This window comes from Chanodichthys erythropterus, chromosome 20 (assembly GCF_024489055.1).
Source record: "Chanodichthys erythropterus isolate Z2021 chromosome 20, ASM2448905v1, whole genome shotgun sequence".
NCBI classification, from domain to species: domain Eukaryota; kingdom Metazoa; phylum Chordata; class Actinopteri; order Cypriniformes; family Xenocyprididae; genus Chanodichthys; species Chanodichthys erythropterus.
The window spans coordinates 38,336,175-38,360,257 of record NC_090240.1 but is presented as its reverse complement, the minus strand read 5'-3'; the positions used below and the strand labels follow the sequence as shown (position 1 = coordinate 38,360,257).

The 24,083-nt window shown below is 36.8% G+C and overlaps 1 protein-coding gene across 4 annotated transcripts in view; it reads left to right on the top strand.

Annotated features, from left to right (window-relative positions):
- Positions 1-24,083, top strand: part of vdra (vitamin D receptor a) — a 50,852-nt gene that overhangs the window by 12,651 nt on the left and 14,118 nt on the right. For 2 of the 4 annotated variants that reach the window (XM_067372338.1, XM_067372339.1), the window contains 2 exons: positions 16,323-16,470; positions 21,514-21,644. In XM_067372338.1, the coding sequence (XP_067228439.1) occupies positions 16,325-16,470; positions 21,514-21,644 (277 nt within the window). In that variant the 5' untranslated portion in view covers positions 16,323-16,324. Of the gene's footprint in view, positions 1-2,216; positions 2,591-8,785; positions 9,466-16,322; positions 16,471-21,513; positions 21,645-24,083 lie in introns of those variants that run through there. The other 2 variants (XM_067372341.1, XM_067372340.1) reach the window with 2 other exon arrangements.

Below are 24,083 nucleotides of genomic sequence, written 5' to 3'. Positions count from 1 at the left end.
TTGTAAAATTTAAATACAGATTAATACTTACAATTAAAGTTACAAGAGAATCATGTGATTTTTATTTAGTTTTTTGATTAACATGACAGAAAGCAGCAGGTTTATTAGGCTGCTGTCACTTTAAGAGCTGATGCACAGATCCAATATACTGTTACACAACCTGTGCTGTCTTTCTCAACTATTTACGTTCCCAAACTGGCATTTTGACATATTGTAATGTGTATTTGGCCATTTAAGCTCAAAACGACACAGAAAATAACTTAATTTGATAAATGCAATGCATTATTTATACAATGCTTTTGGTGTGAGCGCCAAACTTGAGTAAAATGATGTGAGTGAGTGACAGGAGAGGGGGGCGAGTCAAACTGTAAATTCACTGTCGGAAAGAAGAGAGTGAAAATGCGCAGCTAGTATCGGTGTATTGAAAATATCAATATTTTTGAAAACACTATAAGAGCCAACGGCAAATCCCCGAAGCACTGGCCGAGATGAAGCTGTTCTCAGCATGTACTCGAGCTCTGAACGCCCGCTGACGGCCTGGAGCTCACATCTCTGAAAACGTCTAAATAAATTGTAAAATAGTTGCTATGATTTAAATATGAGTCACATGTTTCAGGTCTAAACAACTACATTCTCAACTAAAAAAAACTCTTAAAACTACAGTTTGTGTAATATTCGTCGGTGGATTTGTTCGACCGCCATAAAAATCGCTTCCAGCTTACATCTGCACACATGAACGTATGAGTACTCGCACACACCCCTAGTGGAAACTGATGCCTTTTCTTTTTCAGGATTCTTTGATGAATAGAAAGTTCAAAAGAACAGCATTTATTTGCAAATAGAAATCTTTTGTAACATTATAAATCAGTCATTATAAGTTAATTGTTTATTGCCGTTTGCACAGGTGCTTTACAGTACAGGTATTCTTGTGCATTTTTAAAGGGTTAGTTCACCCAAAAATGAAAATAATGTCATTAATTACTCACCCTCATGCCGTTCCACACCTGTAAGACCTTCATAACACAAATTAAGATATTATTGATGAAATCCGATGAGGCCTGCATAGCCAGCAATGACATTTCCTCTCTCAAGATCCATTAATGTACTAAAAACATATTTAAATCAGGTCATGTGAGTACAGCGGTTCAATATTAATATTATAAAGCCACATGAATATTTTTGGAGCGCCAAAAAAACAAAATAACGACTTCTATAGTGATGGCCGATTTCAAAACACTGCTTCAGGAAGCTTCGGAGCGTTGTGAATCAAATCAGCGATTCGAAGCGCCAAAGTCACGTGATTTCAGCAGTTTGACACGCGATCCGAATCATGATTCGACACACTGATTCATTTGTGCTCCGAATCTTCCTGAAGCAGTGTTTTGAAATCATCCATCACTATATAAGTCGTTATTTTGGGGTTTTCTTTTGGTGCACCAAAAATATTCTGGTGGCTTTATAATATTAATATCGAACCACTGTACTCACATGACCTGATTTAAATATGTTTTTAGTACATTAATGGATCTTGAGAGAGGAAATGTCATTGCTCCGGCCTCACTGAGCCATCGGATTTCATCAAAAATATCTTAATTTGTGTTCTGAAGATGAACGAAGGTCTTACGGGTGTGGAACGACATGAGGGTGAGTAATTAATGACATTATTTTCATTTTTGGGTGAACTAACCCTGTAAGTCAGCTTTTTTAAAAGAAGGAGCAGCAAACCTTTTCAGAAGTGCAAAATCGAGACGCTATGCCATGAATATAGCATGTGATGGTGATTATAATACTTTTACCTCATCACTTTGTGGACTGGAGAAGAACATCTTGTACATGATTTACCAGTGAATCAGATTAAAGACAGACTGAAGTTTCATGGGTCGTTGTGACTCTGTTTTAACGATGAGTAAACAGCAGTTGTGGTCGAGGTTTGAACAGGACAGGACGTTCTCGGCTGTAGTTTTGGCTGAAACTCTGAGTTCTGCTCTCCCGAGTGCTCTCGTCCCGTTCACACCCTCAACAAGAGCGCTTGTTTTATCACTGTCGAATATGAGAACATATTTGGAGTGTTTTTTGCAGGTTTGGACAAAATTAAAAGGTGGAAGATTTGGTGATTCATGGGTTTTAGTGTGTGGGCGTCCATAAGCGATTAGTGGCCTTGATGATGTCACTGGAAAAGGAAAGTCGTTTGCAGTGACGAGCGCTGATGATTGGCTCTCGGTTTAGTTTCATGCTGACTTGAAGTCTTTCTCTTTTCCTCCCTCATTCAGTGGTAAAAACATCAATTAGTGCTGCGGGAAACGGGTTGCCATGACGACGGAAGCTGTGTTTGCCAAGGACAGTGAAGTCCATCCTTCATGCACCAAAATGTTGTTTTTGTCCGGAAAGATGATAAAATTGTTTTGCTTTAATCAAGTGCAGATGATAAAATCAAGATGGAAAGTGGCGTACTCGTATAGACGTAATGTTTGAGAGCTCTTGTGTTTCACTCGACTGATTCACTGTTAATTCACTGCATAATTTCATGTTTTTTGAAGGATAGCAACAGTAACCAAGGTGAGCGCAGCTGAAGGGTTAAACACGGGACTCGGTAAGGGTTTTGTTCATCTGGTCAGCTCTGGTTTTTACTCGCCCTGACGATTTTTTTTCACTGGCTCGAGCACAAATTAATGATCAAATTTTTATTTTTAAAATGTTTAGTTTTACAAATATTGTCGTGTTTTTATTTTATTTTATTTTATTTTATTTTATTTTATTTTATTTTATTTTTAACTAGTTTGTTCATAAGCTAATTTCCTAGGTTTTCTTTTCTAGGTTTTTCGTTTTCAACAAAACGAAAGCGTGTAATGTTACATAAATTCATAAACACTCAATTAATTGCAAAAATTACTTGTGATTTTATATTTTTATATAGTTTATTTTTGAATGTAGCCTGATGGTGATATGAAATGAATGAACAAACAAACAAAAAATCATAATTTTACTACATTAAATTTACTTAAATTTTAAACTTACATTACACACATATAACAATAAATAAATAAGTATATGTATTCATGCATATTATCCCTGCAAAAATTTAAATTTTATTTCATTTTATTTTTGTACACTCATATAAACATTGCTTGGAAACACAAACACACCACATATTTTTATTTATTTATTTTATTTGTTTTTTATAATTTATTTTTGAATGTATAACTGGTGGTGATATAAACAAACAAATGAATAAGATGTATTAAATAAATATTGTGTAAAATGGTTTATTTGTGTGTGTGTATATATATGTATATATAATAATAATAATAATAAAATTAAAATAATAATAATACAATTAAAATAATAATAATACAATTAAAATAATAATAATAATAATAATAAAATTAAAATAATAATAATAATAATAATAATGAATATATAACAATAAATGTAAGTAATACAATTAAAACAATAATGAATTTAATAATAATAATAATAATAATTAATAATAATAATAATGCACATATAATACTAAATAAATACATAAATAAGTATATGTATACATGCAAATGATCCCAGCAAATAAATTTTATTAATATTATTATTTTTATATATAATAATTTTTTTAAATTTTTTTTATTGTACACATATAAATATATTGCTTGGGAACACACACACTACACTTTTCTTTTTTCTTTTCTTTTTGAATGTATCCTGGTGGTGATATAAACAAACAAACAAATATTATGTATATTATTGTTTTTCACTCCATTCCTGAAGCCTCGTTTCTGCACAAGTTTACATGATAAAGTGTGTGTTTTTGGCGTCACTCTTCACACTGATTCACACACACACGCGTCTGCGGGGTTAAATAAGGTCCTCTTGTGCTGCTTCAGAGCCGGAACACCGAGGGCCGATCCGTGAGGAATTCTGTCTGTCCTATAAATATCTGTGTGTGTGTGTGTGTGTGTGTGTGTGTGTAGGGTGTGTCTCTGTCTGTCAGCTGGTCCAGCCGCGTGTTTCTGTGCCGAACGGCCGTGTTTTCCTGTTTTGAGCAGCGAAGGTGCCACCAGACCTCCGTCATTCCAGCCGCTGAAGTGTTGATGTTGGCTGTCAGCGCGCTCATGATGGCTCTGATTAAACGTGGGAGCTCTTAAATTCCCGGCCGGATCATTTGTATTCTGCGGTCGTGTGTGGAGTTTAAGATTTTCTCTTTGATATGAATAAGCTTCTGTTCCAGGCCGAGTATCCGTGGCGGCTCCGAGGAGATTATTTACGAGCCGAGAGTTTTAACGAGACCCGTTTTCCAGCGCTGGAGTGGGCCGTTCGCTCGGACACTTTTAGCACGGCCCAGTTTCTGTAAGCCGATCCGCTGCACGAGGGTTTCTCTGCGCTCTCTAGAACATTCCCGTGTCATGTGGAGTTTTCCAGCTCGTGTAGAAGAGCCACGGCCGACGCACACGTGATGCTGTGAGCTGCTGCACAACAATACACCTTCATCATCATCATCATCATCATCATCATCATCATCATGAAAACTGGAGTGAAGCGCTCATGTTAGTGGAGCAGATCCCAAACTATCCTACATGTTCCCGAAGATTTGTGCTCATGATATTCCCTAATGTTCTGACTGGATCTTCTGCTCCAGCTGCGTGTTCTCCTGCACGATTCTCTCGGATAAACCCAAACGTCCTCGTGGTTTAGTGCGACTCTCGGATCACGAAGGCTGCAGTTTAATGAAATATTTTAATAATTTAGTTTTACACACAGTCCTAGTTCGGATTGTAACTCTACACTTTACTGTAAAATAAAAGTATTGTTATTGTTTTCCTAAATTGTTTTTTATTTTTTATTTTACAATGAAATATTACAATATTTCTTATTTAATATTGTAGTAGTAATAATAATGATAATGAATATATATAATAACAATGAATATAAAAATAATAAATTATAAAATCAAAACAATAAATTGTTTTATTTAATAATTATAATAGATACAATAAAACAATAATAGATGTAATAATAATAAATATGATAATAACAGTAACAAACATATTTATAATATAAATAATACAATTAAAACCATAATAATGAATTTAATAATAAAAATGAATGTATAACAATAAATATAATAATAAATACAATTAAAACTAATGAATTTAATAATAATAATCATCATAATCGCCATCAAAATTTAATTTTTAATTGCATTTAAAATCAATTTTTATTAGATGCATTGAACACAAATAAATAACTACAAAATAAGTATATCTATGCAAATTATCCCAGCAAATAGTCGTTCATTCACACATTAATTCATTCATTCATTTTTCATTCATTCATTCACGCATTCATTCTTTCATTCATTTTTCATTCTTTCATTCATGTATTCATTCATTCATTCATAGTCATTCTTTCTATTTTTATGAGAAATTGCTATTAGATTTTTTTTTTTTCCCAAATCTTTCAGCTCTACTGCAGTGTTTGATTGACAGGTGAGGAGGCGGGGCTTCACTGCTCACTGTGATCGCAGGTTTAAATGCCCTGCTGCTTTTTCTCAGTATTGTTTTGTTTTCCGCTACAGATATCTATCATTACAATTTGCTTTCTGAGAAATGAATCCAAATGAAGCGAGTTTGTGCTTAAAACAAGAACAAGCATCTGCCAGTGGGATCAGAAAAATACTTGTTTTCATGTAGATTTTCAGACCCTTCAGCAGATATGTGTTGTGCTTCTGATGCTGCAGAAGGACAGATGAAGACGGTGACGTCGGTGTGTTTCGGCTCTCGTGTCCTTGTTTCGCATGCGTCTGCAGGGAATTGAGTGAATAATTCAACGGCTCCGCTCCGCTCTGTTATGTAAGGCTGCTGGAGGAAGTGGAATGCTGCGGATCAGATCTGATCAGAGTTCAGCTATAGATGCTTTCATCCAAAGAGACTTACAAAGGATTCATTCTTACAGGATTAAACTTGTTTACATTTTATACACATTTTTTTTAACTTATCATTTAAAAATGTTTTTTATTGTAAATATACATTATACGCATTTTAAATAAAATTCAATAAAATAATAATTCTAGTTATTTGCAGCTGGTGTGTGTGTGAGAGAGAGAGAGAGTTGTTTACAGCTCAAACGAGACAGAATCTTTCTCTCCGCTCGTGTCAGAGTCGGGCTGAAGGTCGTGGTGTGAATGAATCTCGCTCCAGTTCTCTCACACCTGTAATGAGTCGTTCTGGTCCCTGCTGGACTTCCTGTTCTCAGATCTGACCTCCGGCTCAGAGCGTCAGTGGAACAGATGAAGCTCCTGCAGGAGGGACTCCAGTCCTGTTGTGGGGAAGTTCACATGTTCTTTTTCCTTTTATTTCATCTTATTTTATTTAATGCGATCTTGTTGTTTTTTTTGTACGAGTCTGAGATCAGTGTTCCTGTTCTCGGCTGACTCCAGTCCGTTTACTCCAGATGTGAAGCTCTGTAACTTTATCCCGTCGTGGCGTTCGGAGTCTCCGTCAGTCTGTGTGTGTCCCGTTGCCCTTCCAGAACAGGAATGTAGTATTAAGGACATTAGCCACATTCTCCACTCGCGCCGCGCCAGAGAACATGTTCAGACATGAACCTGTGAGACGTGTGCGGCTGCTGATCATCTGTTTCAGAAACTGGTGCGTTTTCTCCCTTAGTTTGTTTGGTTTTTGCCGTACATGTACGGATCCACATCAAAACTATCAGGATTTTTGGGGCCGATCACTGGAGACTGATACGATCACAGACGCAAATGATACTATTCTTAACAAAAAATGTATTTTAAGTATAAAAAAAAAAAGAGCTGAGAAAGCGTCATGAATCGGCATGTGAAACATATTCCATTCCCTCTCTGAGAGCTTCACAAATATAACATTCCTGTGAAATTAATAATTAAGTCTCTTTTCTGTTTGTTGTATTGATAGAGGAACTGTTGTCAGGTAAACTTCATTCATAATGATTCCCCCATCCGTCCGGCTGCTGCTCTGTCGCCTTCATCACGTTATCAACAAACATTTATAAAATACATTTTTGAAATTTGTGAATCGAATTGTTAGAAGACAAAATCGCGATTCATATGTGAATTGATTAATGACACAGAAAGCAGCAGGTTTATTAGGCGAACGCACAGATCTAATATACTGTTACACTTGGTAAATAAGACTTTTAAAGACATTTAAAGTCAACATGAGGTCAGTATCGACTCTTTACTGGCAGTTTGGCTATTAATTAACTCATGTGACAGTCAGTGAAATTACATGATATAAATATACTGTATTTTAGTTCGATAATGTTTTTTTTTAGGGGATTTAATGGTACTAATGCAGTAGTTAATTATTCACTTTTTTAAGCATTTACCTGAAAATGACATTTCCAGCTTAAAATGTCATAATCTTGAATCTGAAGTTTGGTGTCTTTTTGGCAGATTATTGCTGAAGTGAAAAATGCTTTTATAAACTTAAAAGGTTATATAAGTTTAAGCATATTATGAAAAAATGCACAAAAATACTATTTTTATTTTTTTATATATGAAATATTTATTTTCCAAAATATGTTTTACTGTAAAACTAAGAAAATCATATATACAAGTTCTAATGTTCTTAATTTGAGGTTGCTATCTCAAAAACTGTTTGTTTGGGCGCAGTACCAAACGCTTCCACTAGATGAGATTCGCTTCCAATGCACTCATTTTTGACTGTTTCTTTCATTTAACCTCATGTCCATGATTTAGTTTTTTTTTTTTTTAACCAAGTTTCATACCATTCTGATAAAGTAAACAATTATTTTCAGTCAAAAATGACCACCAGAGGGTTAATTTGAAATTGACAACTTGATGGTTTAATGAAGTCTTGTTTCTGGTCACAAGCAGTTTGTCATTCATAGTCCACAATGCCAGGATTATTACAAACTAGATTAGCAACCATGAGCCGAGGTCAAATATCTGTGTTTGTTGGTTGGCTTATGAATGTTTTATTGTATTATTATTTTAAATGAAGTTGTCAAATACAGAAAAGAAGAGAAAAATAATGTTTTTAGGAGTAGAAAAATAAGAGTAAAAAAGGGCACTTACTCTAACTCCTAAATTCACTTGATTTTTATTTTAGCATTTAAATATTTTTCATGTTTTTTCAGGTGAAGATTCAAGGTGACTTTTATTTTCTGGATTCAGTGTGTGTGTTTCTTCTCACACTGTAATACCAATACTGTAGAAAGAGTTTGTTTTTATTGTTTATAATTTGTATTTTTGACATCCATAACTCCAGGTGCAGTTCATGTTTACAACCAGAATGCATTTTACAGTGAAATTGTATTATTACAAATGAATCTCTTATTTTGTTTAATATTTTTCATCATAATAATCAGATATAATAATAATAATAATAATAATAATAATAGTAATAAAAAAGTTTTAAAAGTATATTTATATATAATCACAAGATTTTTGGCCAGATTTTGTTGTCGTTTTAAATTGTAAAATTCATTAGAAAAATCACTATTACGTTTATTCCCCAATTTTTGCAGCTCAATTTGCTTAGATTTTTTATTATTATTATTATTATTATTTTTAATCCAATACAATGACATTCGTACATTTTCAAGTCTTCAAATGTTATACTGTATTATTATTTAAATTATATTGAAAATACTGGCAGTTCTAAAATTGTTTTTATTTTTTCTTATTGTCAGTTTTTATATTATGCTATTGTTTGTTTTTTATATTTTCTTATATGATCTGTTTGTTTTGTTTAATGATATCATGTGAACTCTGTTGGCATGTGTCAGTCAGCGATCATGTGACACTCTGCACTGGTCACGTGGTTTATTGTAACAGTACGTTAACGTGTTGTTCTTGAGCTATTTTTATTGGTCTGGCTCGTGTGTGTGTGTGTGTTGTCCCTGTACAATGCGTTCCTCACCTGCGCTGGCGTATCTCTGCGAGGTTGAAGTCTGCTGTTGATTAGATTGTTGCTTTGAGCGTTTGAGTTGATAAAGCTCATGTGTTGTTTTCTTGTAATCTGTTGTATCTGCTCCAGGTTGTAATGGTTTGTGTATTTAGTGCTTACGATTGTCCTTGACATGAGTTCTGTTTGATATCTAAAGCTGGAATATCATATACTTGCATAATGCTTTTTCTATTTCTGCCTTATAGTGGATCCTATTCTGGGATATTCTCCCTCTCAGGCCACGCCTCTCAATGAAACGCCCCTCCCCTCCTTCACAAGCCCCTCCCCTCCTCTGTCACATCAGTAGTCGAGTGTTGTTGTCATGCCGTCATTTTACGCCGGACTGCTTCACAAGCGAGGATCAATTCAACACAAAAGATGAACATGACGGCACATGCTAGTGGATGAGTTGAATCAACTCCACAGCAACTACATCAATTTATCCACTAACCATTCAGAAACGTCTAAAAGTTGTAACTTCTTCCTGAGTCTCTCCATCAGTGTCGACTCCGGTTTGAACAATGTAAGGATGAACACTTTCCTCATTTTGGCTGCGTGAGATTCTCCAGCTTTGTTGTTGTTGAGCTGTTAAAGCTCCGCCCTCTTCTGGAGCAGCAGCTCATTTGCATTTAAAGGGACACACACAAAAACGGAAAAAATTTTGAGCTGGAACTTCAGACACATTCTGGAGACACCAGAAACTGTGAATAAACATCATTATATTCTAATGTCTTAATTAAATGTTACTGTGGGTTAGGGCTTGCATAGACCTTTCAAGAGATCGACTACTTCAACCACTAGTCTGCGCTGTCGGAAACAATCGACTACTCGAGTGTGCGTTAACCATAAATTAATTAAAAAAGAGATACGTCACAATATTGTAAATCTTTCCATTTTAAACCAAAAGGAGCCAATGGATATCACACAGGAAGCAACGTGCAAACTTTGAGTAACGCCGGTGAAACCTTAACCTCAATCAGTATTCAAAGTGAAAGTAAAAAGTGATGGAGCTCTTTTCTCAGAGACGGATTTCAACATAATGTGCTGATAACATTATATAACTATCTTAATTTATTCCATTATTTTTCTTGTGGCCCATATATAGTGAAACAAATGAGAATGATAGTATTTTGTGTTAATTTAAGTCAGTGCATGAATTGGCTCTTAATTTTCATTGATGACTGCAGTCAGTGTTAGGAAATATTATAGACTATTAATAATTTTAATTATAGGCCTATAGTTCATTGTATAATAGACCCAAAAGAGAGCAGTTATGTAGTGATGCGCTATGAAATTATTGCGGGGCAAATTTACTAATATTAATTTAATAATAAAAGTAGCCTAATCTAATAGTAAGAATAATAGACTATAGAGGGAAAAATTAAAATATGTCATAATTCTAATGATTTGAGAGTTTACTTATAGGCTAACTGCTATGAATTAATAAACATTTATTGATAAGAACTCTTTCATGTCTTTTCATTTACAGCAGCATGAACCATGTGTAGTCGAGTAACTCGAGCATAGTTTTGATAAGAAATCGACTTGCAGAAATCTGTGTGTGTGTGTGTGTGTGTGTGTGTGTGTGTGTGCTGAACTGTTGAACTAGGGTTAAAAAACAAACTCCGGATCGATTCTGAAGTTCTCAGAATCATCAAGGAGAGAATCACGTTTGCACACGCACTCAACTTTCCTACAAGTTTACTTTTTGGAGAATTACGGCTTTTGTTGCTGGAGTATGGAATGTTTACGCACATTCCTGGCGGGTCGTTTGGAGTCGTGCCAGTCGCAGCTTCGCGTAGATTTAGGCGGGTTTGAGAAGTGCGTCTGCAAACTCCAGTCCCTTTATCATCTCCAGCGCGAATCGATCCGCTCTTGTTTTCCGGAGTGTGTACTTTGAGGGCATGTTGGGCCGCTCGGCTCCGCCTGCAGGTCTGCAGCCACCGTTCCCTCCCTAAACGGGCCCCTCTGACGGGATTCAGGGCCCCCCGTTCCTCTGTAAGCTCCCTCCCGCCCCGTTTTGTCCTCCTGCCAGCTACGAGCGGGCCTTTTCTTTTTCTAGCGAGCGCTAAAAACAAGGTCTAAAGTTCAGGGTCTCTGATGTGCAGATCTGGGTCAAGTCTAGCATTCGGAGCCGAGCTGCAGCGTTTTCTTCCCTCCATGGCCTGCGGTCGGTGAGTGCTGCGTGCTGAGAAAAGCGCTGCGTGTCTTTGCTGTCGTGGGAGCTGGAATTCAAGCGCACTCCGGATCGCTTGCTTATCGGATCTGGGATCAGTTTTGGCTGGATATGGTGAAGTTCAGTTGTGGCGTTGGGTTACAGCGATTAAGCGATTTCCTCCAGGGAAACGGTCACTTTAAAGCCTCCGTTACACCAAACATCTGACGTCTCCAGAATGAGCGCTGTCGGATCTGATCAAAAGTCTGTTCATTCCAGAATACTGCTAGTGCTCCAGGATCCAGTATGTTTAAACGTGGCATACTACTTTTGGAAATGTTTGTTGCATTATACACACGGTCTCATGTGCAGTTTTTGATCAACAGTGGGATGTAAAGTTTGGATTTATTTGTTTTGTTTTTAGGCCTCTTATTCTCACCATGGCTGGATTTACTTGCTCATTAATACAGTGAAAATAGTGAAATATTTTTCCAGTGTAAATCAGCTGTTTTTTATGTGAATATATAGTAACATGTAATTTATTCCTGTGATTAAAGCTGCATTTTCAGCATCATTACTCCAGTCTTCAGTGTCACATGATCCTTAAGCATCAAATCATCATATTAGATTTCTGAAGAAGCACTATCAGTGTTGAAAACGGGATTCTTTGATGGTTAGAAAGTTCTAAAAGAACATTATAAATGTCTTTACTGTCACTTTTGGTCAGTTTAATGCGTCCTTGATGAATATATATATTTAGATTTCAGTTGGACATTGTGTTTTTGTGGCCTGTCTGAACAGTGGTTTAAGAGCAGCCCATGGTTTCTGAATGGATGGTTTGTGTCTAAATCTCATCTTCAGATCTGTACATTGAAGTTCGGAAGCTGTTTATGCACCTTAGATCAGTTTCAGAGAGCCAATGACCAATCAGCAGAGAGCTCATTTGCATAAAGACAGCCTTGATTGCGAGTGTCATTGAGAGGATGATCATGGAAAACTAACGTTGTGGAGATAATTGTGTAAGCCTTCAAACAACAGTGTTTTGTAATATTGGTTGGATGCGTCACATTCTTCGGTGATATATCTGTGTTTTATGAAGCGTTGTTGGGTTTACTGCTGAGCTTTCTTTTCCCCCTCACTCTTGGAAGAAGCTTTTGTTTTGCACAGACCACACTGTTAGAAACAACTGGTTGAAACTGGTTGCACAACTCCTGATCGATCTCACAATATTCTGCGTCAGGAAAGTTAAACGTGGTTTATTCTTGAAGAACAGGAAGTCAAATTCTTGTAATCAGCTTCTTTTTTTTTCATTTTGGTTTCATTTCAGTTAATAGTGCAGCCCTAGAATAACCTCACAAGTGTTTTTGTAGCATATAATGCCAGTAAATTACTCATAATTCATTTGCATTATTTCATATTTATATGCAATTCAGGGATTCCCCAGCTTTTGTCAGCCTTTGACCTCGTACGTTTACTAGAGGAAACCCTGAGATTTAAAGTTAATAAGTTTAGGTTTAAGTAAAAAATAAATAATAATAAATAATAAATCATTTAAGTTTACTGTTCTCTGACATGGTCACATGACATGCAAGTAAACATAGAATATTTAATCTTTTTTAGTAAAATTGTTTTTGTTTTTTTTATTACTTCTTTTAGATTGATTTAATTAATATCTTTTCATTAAACTCTCAAAACCCTGACATAATGTAATAATTAATGCACTTCATGATGTTGATAACAAAGAATGAAATATATTTTCTTTCTCTTTGTATTTTTATATCAATATGGTACAAGATTATCGTATTAAAATCAGTATGATAAACTGGTTCAAAGGTAATCTGAAAGTAGTTGGATCACATTACTAACTATTTTTTCATGTATTTTGAAGATTTAAATTTTTATATCACAATAATTTGTTACTTTCCAAATTGACCCTTCGCAAAGACCCGCCCCCCTTAGTTACTGTTGCTTTGTCCGACAAGCCGTGGTGCTGTCACGCCACAGTGATAAATGCATCACGGAGCAAAGAGGACACTGACAACACGTCGACAGACAAGACGGAGCAGGTTACTGATGATATTAAACAACGTCCCAGCTTTCAAACTGTATTTTTTAATAAATTCAAACAATAAAAAACGTTTTGTGGCTCTTTAATGTGTCGTGACAGATCGCTTTAGCATCTCAGGTCAAGCGGCTTATGAACCGATCATCTCTTCCTACTAGTTCATTTATAGCATCAAATAAACATGAATGAACATCAGAAGGAATGCTGTTTCAAACGCGGAAAGACGTCAGTACACGCCATTTTTCAAGTTTATATCCACCGAGGCTAATCTAACTCCTGACTGCTTTGTTAGACAAAAAGGTGGATTCGGTGTTATGATTGGTTAGATCGCTTGTCAATCAAACTCCCGGCAAAGGGAGAAACAACTTAAAGACGGTATATTTTAAATATTTGTTTAATGGCTTCTTTTCATGAATGAAGGCGAGTATCACTGATACGAATATCTCTATGAAAAAAAAACGTTAATTAACCTGTTAACTGTCACCCACACTTTTTTTTTTTTTTAGACAAGAAAATGCACTATCCAAACTTAAATGGTTGTAATTCAAGAATATTTTGGAGTATTGACATGAGGCTGGTCTTGTTTTAAAGATGAAATTTGGCAGATTATTGTAGAAGTGAAATTTAAAAAAAAAAAAAGTTTGTTTATGAAAATGTAAAAATATAATATTTTATATAAAATATATATTTTACAAAACAAGTTTTACTTTAATCTGCAAGGAAATCAAAGCCAAAAATCTGAACAAGTTGTGTTCCAAATTTCAGGTTGATATCTCAAAAAATGAGCTTTCAGTAAGATTTAGTTTGGGCGCAGTACCACACTTTCTCACTAGATGACACCCAAGCTCCATTACTGACCATATAAAGGTGCCTCCATTTCCATATATGGTTTGAGTGATCTGAACCATATATTTCCATTATTTTCATACAATTTATGAAGTAGATATCCTATATAGAAGTAGTATGGGAAGTTTGGCATAATTTGATATGAATTTAGCCTCTAATAAACATAAAACTAACATGTTTGTGGGATATAGATCGCTGCCACAATCATAAATGTTTTTTTTTTCTATTAACCTTTTCAGACCATTTTTTTTTTTTTCAAAAAATTGAATGGATTTTATCTTTTGTACTCTTGGCATGAAAACAAACATGTTTCAACCAATCTTTAATGATTTTTCATGTTCATCGCCATTTCAAAATAAAGGTCTGAACATGCCTTATGAGTATGAAAATATGCTTATTGCAAATTGATAAATTACTGCTCCTCTGTAATTTATTTTGAAGACCAAATATCAAAACTAGCTTTCAAATGATACATAGTTTGTCAAGATTAGTTTAGGTTTAGTATAAAATATTACTGTTTTAAATATGTAATGGCTGTGACAGTTAACAGGTTAAAGATATTTAATATTACGGTATAACTGAAAGCTATCAATTTCAACATTTATTAGGCTTTAAAAAATAACTTTTTAATTTAAGTGAAATTGAAACAATCTTCACATAAACTTCACATCATTTTTACCTGTCTAACAGGTATGAAATATATAGAAATTGAATAAAGTTATCAAACATTTTAGTCTTCACTGCATAAATTCTAAATTAATTAATCAGATTAAATACATTTGATGAACATTGATGACCGACATCACAGCAACTGGTTTATTAGGCTGCTGTCACGAACATGACGCGCATCTCATTTTCTCACAACTCTTTAAGACGTTATTTAACTCATTTGAGACTGCTCTTTTGAGGAAACTCCACATAATTCTGTGTTTGTTCAAGCGCGAAAGAGTCGTGCGTCACATGACACGACATTAACAGCGCATTCTCGTTTGTCTTGTGGCGCTTGAATGGTTTAAAAGCATCTACATAAATAAGAGCGTGATCATATAATGTAATGCCAGCCAAATTATGAGGGGAAAAAATGGATGCTTCGTTAATTGCGTTAAATATTTATAACGCGGTAAACTGAAATTAATTGCATGCTTTAACACGACAGCACTAATTGTTAATCAATATCATACAATAATGTCATTTGGAATCAGTAACAGAATGTGACTCTTTCTTCTCATTTGGGGGAAAATATTTTATATATATTCAAATATTTAAAAGCATCTTTTAGATGTTAAGTTTCAATATAACCATGAGCTTCACCCGACGGCACTGACGATAATTACTGTACTGATTGTGTTCATCGTTTACCAAGAACGTCAAAACAGCTGCACAGTCTGGTTCCTGTGAATGTGAAGCTGCTCTTTTCAAGAGCGTCAAGGCGGATGGATTGATATCGATCAGCTGCACAAACGCGCACGAGCTGCCGTAGAATGTGGTGACAGATGTACTGATCACGAAGCTCCTCCTGCTTTTGTTCTCCTGCTCTCTCTCTCACACACACACACACACACACACACACACACACACACACAATAACACCACACGTGTGTGTTTTTGCATACTAAGCCATGCGTCTTCACTGCTGTTTATCTCGGTTCCTCTCGCTGTGCAAAACAAGCCGATCGCTTCCAGGAAGAACATGATGACCTGTGAACGACATACGCGTATTATTATTATTATTATAATTATTATTATTATTATTATTGTAGCTGGGAGAAATGCTTTTAGCGTGTCTATTCATGGAAACCAGATCTGCTTTGCTCCGTCTCTCAATATTTAGTTTCTTTCCCTTCATCAATCATCGTTGCTCTCGTGCTCCGTGACCTTTGACCTGTAAATGCTCACTTCATTATGCAATGTGTTTCTGTAACTGTATCTAAACTCAATGCAGCATTCATTGTTCTCCACATCTCGCTCTTCTTGGCGTAATCGACACCGTTAGGGAACAGATGGGTTGGTTAACCTGTGCAAATGACTTTGAGCATCAGATGGAGTGGGAAAAGATTGTATATATTTTTTCTTTTAATGTTTGTTTTATTCATATCCATCTCTGTCTGCTTCCTCCATATGCACCAGCTGATGTTTTGCTGTGGATAAAAGCATCTGCTAAATGCATAAATGTAGTGAATTATGTAAAAATGCTGATCGGTGCGTGTCGGCCAATCACGGCTCTCGTGACCGTTGGAGATTCGCGGGAAGCGAGATGTTTCAGTAGATCAGGTGTAGTTTCTGACCGCTTCTCTCGCTCTTTCCGTGTTCTCAGTGATGGATCCCATGGCCGTGAGCACGTCTGCGACCGGTCAGGATGAGTTTGACCGCAACGCGCCGCGGATCTGTGGAGTGTGTGGAGACAAGGCCACCGGATTCCACTTCAACGCCATGACCTGTGAGGGCTGCAAAGGCTTCTTCAGGTAAGAGTCTCACCTGATACCACCAGCTCTTGGAAAAACTGTGATTTACGTGCCTGGAGAATAATGTTTAGCTTATAAATCTTTAAAGCGCTGGTTGATTATGATGTGACTGTTTTAACTCTAGTTAGTGTGTAATTTTGCTGTTTGATCATAAACAACATCTGCAGAGTTACGACACTCAAAGTTCAATGCAAAGGAGATATTTTCTTTTATAGAAACGGCTGGTAGGGACTACAACGAGCTTCTTCATAAACCCTAAAATTTACATAAACCCGCCTTTTGTAGTCGAGTGTCATGCCGTCATTTTACACCGGACTGCTTCACAAACGAGGGTCAATTCAACACAAAAGATGAACATGACGGCACATGCTAGTGGATGAGTTGAATCAACTCCACAGCAACTACATCAGTTTATCCACTAACCATTCAGAAACGTCTAAAAGTTGTAACTTCTTCCTGAGTCTCTCCATCAGTGTCGACTCCGGTTTGAACAATGTAAGGCTGAACACTTTCCTCATTTTGTCTGCGTGAGATTCTCCAGCTTTGTTGTTGTTGAGCTGTTAAAGCTCCGCCCTCTTCTGGAGCAGCAGCTCATTTGCATTTAAAGGAACACACACAAAAACGGCGTGTTTTTGCTCACACACAAATAGGGGCAAATTTGACAAGCTATAATAAATGATCTGTGGGGGATTTTGAGCTGAAACTTCACACACACATTCTGGAGACACCAGAGACTGATATTACATCTTGAGAAAGAGGCGTTATAGTTGCACTTTAATGGATTTAAATATTGAAATATATTCCTTGAGATTCACTTATAATGTTAAAGGGTTAGTTCACCCAAAAATGAAATTTCTGTCATTAATTACTCTCCCTCATGTCATTCCAAACCCATAACGCCTTTGGTCATCTTCAGAACACAAATTAAGATATTTTTGATGAAAATCCGAGTGGTTTTTTTTATATATATATATTTTATCCTCCATATAAAGCAAAATTAAGGTTCCAAGATTCAACGTCCAGAAAAGTATTTAAAACAATAATGAGCCAGCGTTCGGACACAGAAGCGCTGAACATAGACTACGTACGAGTCTGACAGGGTAGAGAAGAATTTGCATAATAAAGTCATTGTTTTGTTTTTGTGCACAAAAAGTATTCTCGTCTCTTCATAACATTAAGGTTGAACCACTGCAGTCACATGATTGTTTTAACAATGTTTTTACTACTATTGAGGATAAAAAACTTATTGGATTTCATCAAAAATATCTTAATTTGTGTTCTGAAGATGAACGAGTGAGGAACGACATGAGGATAATAATGACAGAAATTTCATTTTTGGGTAACTAACCCTTTAATAACGTGTTTTGCACAAAAAAACCCCAAATTGATACAGTACACAGATGTTTCTATATGTGTAGGTCATTATAATGACGTCACAGATCCTGCAATATCAAAACAAGCCGTTTTTGGAGCTTGATTAAATAAACGCTTTGTTTATAACGAGAAGGATGTTTTAAACCACGAAACATGCAGGATGTTTTAATGGTACTAAGACCTCCTAATATGTCAAAATATCAAGGCCAATCTGATTTCTCGTGTCATGACTTCTTTAAAATGCTTAAAGTCAGTTTCTGTCTGGAAATGTCAGGGAAATTAATTTGTCAAAATATGTGGAAAATGGAATGTTTAGCAAAATTAGCTCTATCGGAATTCTGTCCAATTTAATATTCGCATATCTGATTACAGCGCTGTTCAAAAACATTAATACTTGTAATGCCTTGCAGCAAGGGCACATTAAATTGATCAAAAGTGACAGTAAAGACATTTAAAGTTACAACTTTCTATTCATCAGTGAATCCTGAAAAACAAAAAAATGAAGCAGCACAACTGTCTTCAACATTATCAATTAATTAATAATCTTAATTATTCCAAACCTTTGACCAGTAGTGTATAATATTCCAGGTTGCATTTATTTAAGCTCTACAACTGATGATGACAGGTACATAAAAACAAACACATCATTGACTTTCTGCAGGGAGGGTAAAATGTCTGGTGTTATTGTGAGCCGGTGTTATTTTCATCCATTAAAGCCGCCCAAAGGTCAGTCGTTCATGCGTGGCCCTCCAGAGCAGACGGACGGATCGGCGTCTGGTTCTGGAGAACCGCTGCGATCTGCAGCTCATTAGACGTTTGGTTTTATGACCGTGCTGAAAAATATCTGCTTATGTAACCTAATGGGCCGACTGTTTAGAAGTGGTTTCAGCTACAATGACTAAGACTGGTACAGAACGGCACGCCTCGATATAGTCACTGACGTCTGTGGAATAAAATGTCATCTGAATGCGAGACGGGAACATGCTTCACACAGGATGTTACTGTACCTTTTAAGACTTCTATATATATACTATATATCCGTTTTATGATTGGCTGAACTCTTTATTCTAGTGTATTTCACCATGATATTCATCAAGACAAAGAGTCCTACAGATGTTATTGAGCTCATGGTCATTCATTATCTGTAATAAAAGTGAGGAAAAATCCTTATTTCTGTCATGCATCTACTGAAATATCCACTGGATCGATGGAGGAGGTGCATGTTGAGGATGAAAGACTGAAGAGCAGAACCTGCAGGTGTCTGTCAGATGTCACGCTCTCTCTTTAAATCACAGAAACATGTTTGGCAAACGTGCTTCAGTCACGCTCACCTGAAGGGAATGAAAGAGTGGCATATGCAGTGAATACTGGAGCAGATCTCCTCATTTGCTACACAAGCAAAGCCAAGGTCTGCTGCAGATCTATATCGGCTGATAATCGCATTCAATGACCCGATTACTAACCGATCACAATTTGATGCCGTAAAACCGTCAAAAGTTGCCTCCAATGCGCATGTTTTTGCAGCAGGTTCTGCTTTGTAACTTTGTGAAACTTCAGTAAACCATAGTAAATCGCACTTCCTTATTTAGAGCAGTTCGTCACGATTCAAACGAGCCCAAACATAACATGATGCGTAGCTCATGAGAAAATCGGAGTGACATTGACACGCTGCTTCGCCTAAGCAATAGGACTTCCGGGATCAGATTGCATCGTGAACGTGACGCAGTGTTTGAAAGTTCGACCAGTGGAAACTGGATCTCTGGTACGGTGTGTACAGAGATGATGTGTAGAGACCAATCAGACACTGTTTTACAGCTGGAGCTCGCTTGGATTGGACTGATCACTTTGATTGACAAGTCTTGATGTACTGTCCGTCATAGAATAGGAGCTACAGCGCTGGAAGATCATCACTCAACAACCAGGATCTTATTACTTATTCTACGTAATTATAAATCTTTATTGTGGCGTTTACACATGTTAGCAGTTCTTATGTTCAGTAAAACACTCAGATCAGTTGTTTAGAGAGATTTTTGGACTTTTGATAAGAGGTTGGTTCCAAATGCCATAACTTTTGATTGCTTTGAGATACCAACACAACATTTGCCCCAGAATGATTGATTTTATGACCCGTCATATATACTTTCTAATAGTCATCATGTCAAGAATGAATAACAAAATAAATCAATAAATTGCATCACTTTTTCAGGAGTTTTGTTAGGGGTGTTGTAACATAACAACCAAACATGATCAAAGTCTGTTTTCTTCAAAATCTGAAAGGTTTTCCATCAAATGAGACCATGTGCTTGACGATACCTTGTTTTCTTGTAGAGTTATAGCTATTAATTTTAAGTATGCTACTTGAAATCATGTGAAATCACAGCATTTATAATAATCTGCCAGTTTTCTTTCACTGTCACCATCAAAACCTCTCTGATAAATTGGCTTGTTTACGTGTGTTTACAGATGATAGTGAGGTGTGTAAACAGGTGCGCTGTGTGTTTGCTTTTATTTAGGATGGGTGTGTGTGTGTGTGTGTGTGTATTTTTTTATTTTTTTTTGTATAAGTGTGTGTGTAGTATTTCTAGCGTTCTGTTGTGCATTTTGATGCAGGTGAAGGATCTGGATTATCCCTCAGTAACCATAGTTACTTTGAAAATACCAGAGCTACCGTTACGACAGTAAATCAGTGTTCATGACGGCCACTGCAGTGATAAACACATGAACCTGACAGAGACTGGGACGATTCTGACACTTTGAAGATCTCATGTGAACTTAAGGGGTTAGTTCACCCAAAAATGAAAATAATGTCATTAATTACTCTCCCTCATGTCGTTCCACACGCGTAAGACCTTCGTTCATCTTAGGAACGCAAATTAAGATATTTTTGATGAAATGCGATGGCTCAGTGAAGCCTGCATAGCCAGCAATGACATTTCCTCTCTCAAGATCCATTAATGTACTAAAAACATATTTAAATCAGTTCATGTGAGTACAGTGGTTCAATATTAATATTATAAAGCCACGAGAATATTTTTGGTGCGCCAAAAAAACAAAATAACGACTTATATAGTGATGGCCGATTTCAAAACACTGCTTCAGGAAGCTTCGGAGCGTTATGAATCAGTGTGTCGAATCAGTGCCAAAGTCACATGATTTCAGCAGTTTAGCGGTTTGACACGCAGTCTGAATCATGATTCGACACACTGATTCATAACGCTCCGAAGCTTCCTGAAGCAGTGTTTTGAAATCGGCCATCACTAAATAAGTCGTTATTTTGTTTTTTTGGTGCACCAAAAATATTCTCGTGGCTTTATAATATTAATATTGAACCACTGTACTCACATGACCTGATTTAAATATGTTTTTAATACATTAATGGATCTTGAGAGAGGAAATGTCATTGCTTAGGCCTCAATGAGCCATTGGATTTCATCAAAAATATCTTGTGTTCTGAAGATGAACGAAGGTCTTACAGGTGTGGAACGACATGAGAGTGAGTAATTAATGACATTATTTTCATTTTTGGGTGAACTAACCCTTTAAGATGATTTTACTATATTGATATTCATAAAGTGACGTTTCCTCAAATGTAATATTTTTAATTGCTTCTCAGTTTTACCATGTGACTTGCAGTAATAGATTGACTCTTCGTCTCTCTCTGTCTCTCAGGCGCAGCATGAAGCGTAAGGCGAGCTTTACCTGCCCGTTCAACGGAAACTGCACCATCACCAAAGACAACCGGCGTCACTGCCAGGCCTGTCGTCTGAAGCGCTGCGTCGACATCGGCATGATGAAGGAATGTGAGTGTCCGTCTGTCACCCGCCGCACTCGCCCTCAGAGCTGACCCAAGGTCAGAGGTCACACACTGGGCCGCCACAGCCCATAAAGACAGGGCGAACAATCATCATATGAAAGAACGACCAGACCGACCCCCAAACACTCCAGAGATACGTTTAGAGTCAATGTTTTATTCTGTCGAGAGCAAGCCCTAGAAAAACATCTCCAAAAACATCAAAGTTTCTAAATGACTATATTCTCACCTAAAAAAAACATTCCGTGACACAATAACGGCAGTATCTGTCAAGTGTCAGAGGGTTTGATCCTCGCTGGGAGAAATGCTGCCGGTGTAGATCCGGCAGAAACGAGCCGAGTGATGCGAATTGTAAGATATTATTAGAGTATTGCATGGCTGGAAAATCAGATTTGAGAACCGGAACTAACTGTTGTATAAAAATAATAATCTGTAGTGTTTATCATTCAACGCAATTGTTTCATTTTAAATTTGTCATCATTTCCATGTGAGCGATGTTTCACAAGTTGGTCAGGGTGATTATGACTAATATAACTACATTTAATAAAATGCTGCCGTGTTCCTAGAGTGGTTGCCGGGGCGTTGCTGTGCAGTTGCTAAGGTGTTCGGAGTGTTAGAAAACAGCTTTAATTAAAACATCTGCTTTGTTTCAACACAAACTAGTTGATTCACATCTTTTGAAGCGCACACATCGACCGCCACACTCTCTCACACAAACACGCAGTTCATTTGGGGAAAAATAGTTGCTGTTTCCAAACTCTGCTAACAGAGAGAGCGAGCGCGAGAGAGAGAGAGCCAACAATGATGCTTTTTCTCCATGAAGTTGCACAATGGGCCGACCCAGATTTTCATTCAGACGCGGGTGGGAGTTGTGGGTGAGGCAGATCGCTGCTTTAAGAGAAAACGGATACAATCGGGGCATAAAGGGGCCTCTTTGTGTGTCGTATACGGTCGGATGAGGACGGCAGGTCAAAGGTCGGCGGTTTTGTAGCCAGTGAGATGTTGATCTCACACTTTAGAGCTCTGTGATGTCATCATGACATTCCGGAACGCTGGAAACCGAGTCGGATGTGATGTTTGTGATCTCTGGATCTCTCTGACGCTCCAGTCCGTCTCTAAATGCAACGTCACAATCCAGGATTCATTACATGGAACTTTAAATCACACGATTGGGTGATTGATCAAGTCTCGCCGACTAATCCATGTGTTTCCTGTCGGGAACAGTTCAATGTAAACAAACACTGGACTCTTAACGAATACGATACTCTTATATTTGCATTTCAGTATATCAGTTTCTTACAGTTAACAAGTAATATTTTTGTCTCAAATTTTTATATATATATATATATATATATTACACACACACACCAGTATATATGAAATAATAAAAATATAATTTTTATTTCCTGTACATTTCACTTGTTAATTTCTTTTTTATTTTATATAGCAAAAAAAATGGTTATATAAAATGTTATATTTTAATTTAATTTACAATATAACATATATATATATAAATATAAATGTAAAATGTGTATGTATGTATATGTGTGTGTGTTTTCACTCATATTATATTTCAATTTTTGGACATTTTACAAAAGTAATAAAAAGGTTTCTATAAACGTTTGTTCTTAATGAACTGAGAAAGAACACTTGTCTCAGTAATCTCTCATCAATATGTACAGTGACAGCATGAATCCCTCTCACTTTTCCAGTTTTTTGTAAATGTGTTTCTGCTAACAGTTCAAGCTCGCTCAGATCCCCGACTGAGGCATAAGATAGAGACAGACGCACAGATGGCGCGCGGTCCAGACTGGCACAAGACTGGCACCGCCACCGACCCGTTCCGCTCTGCCCGCTCGAGGGAAACATTGGTCATGCACAACAGCCCTCGACAGGCGTGCTGATCTGGACGTGGACGGCGTGTGTGTAGTGGCTTCGGCTGTCAGTCACCAGTGTGTATTTACTCTGCCACACGCTGGGCGCCTGAAAAACTGCCACGAGAGTCTCTGAGATTAAGAGTCTGGCCGCCGTCCTCACCTTCTCGGGTGTTTGTAGTTTGAGCCAAGAGCTCGAGAATACCAGCGTGAGAATGTGTGTAAATGGATAAAATGTTTTACACTCGGATGAACAGTTTATAAAGACGTCCTGTTATGCCTTGATGTTGTTTTTGTGCTCTACTAGATTGAATGTTGATTATTCTCCTCATATTCTCCATTGTTGCAGCTCCTCTCTTCCCAGTCTGTCAGTAACGCTCTGTTTACTTCCTGTCTCCATGAAGCCCCTCCTTCTGAAAAGCACAATGTGCTCTGATTGGCCGGCTGGAGCAGTGTGTTGTGATTTATTCTGCATTTTCATAAACTATTATAGTTTTTATTTGTATTTTGAATGTTGTTTTTTCTTTTTTTTTTTTTCTTTAGTTACTAGTTAA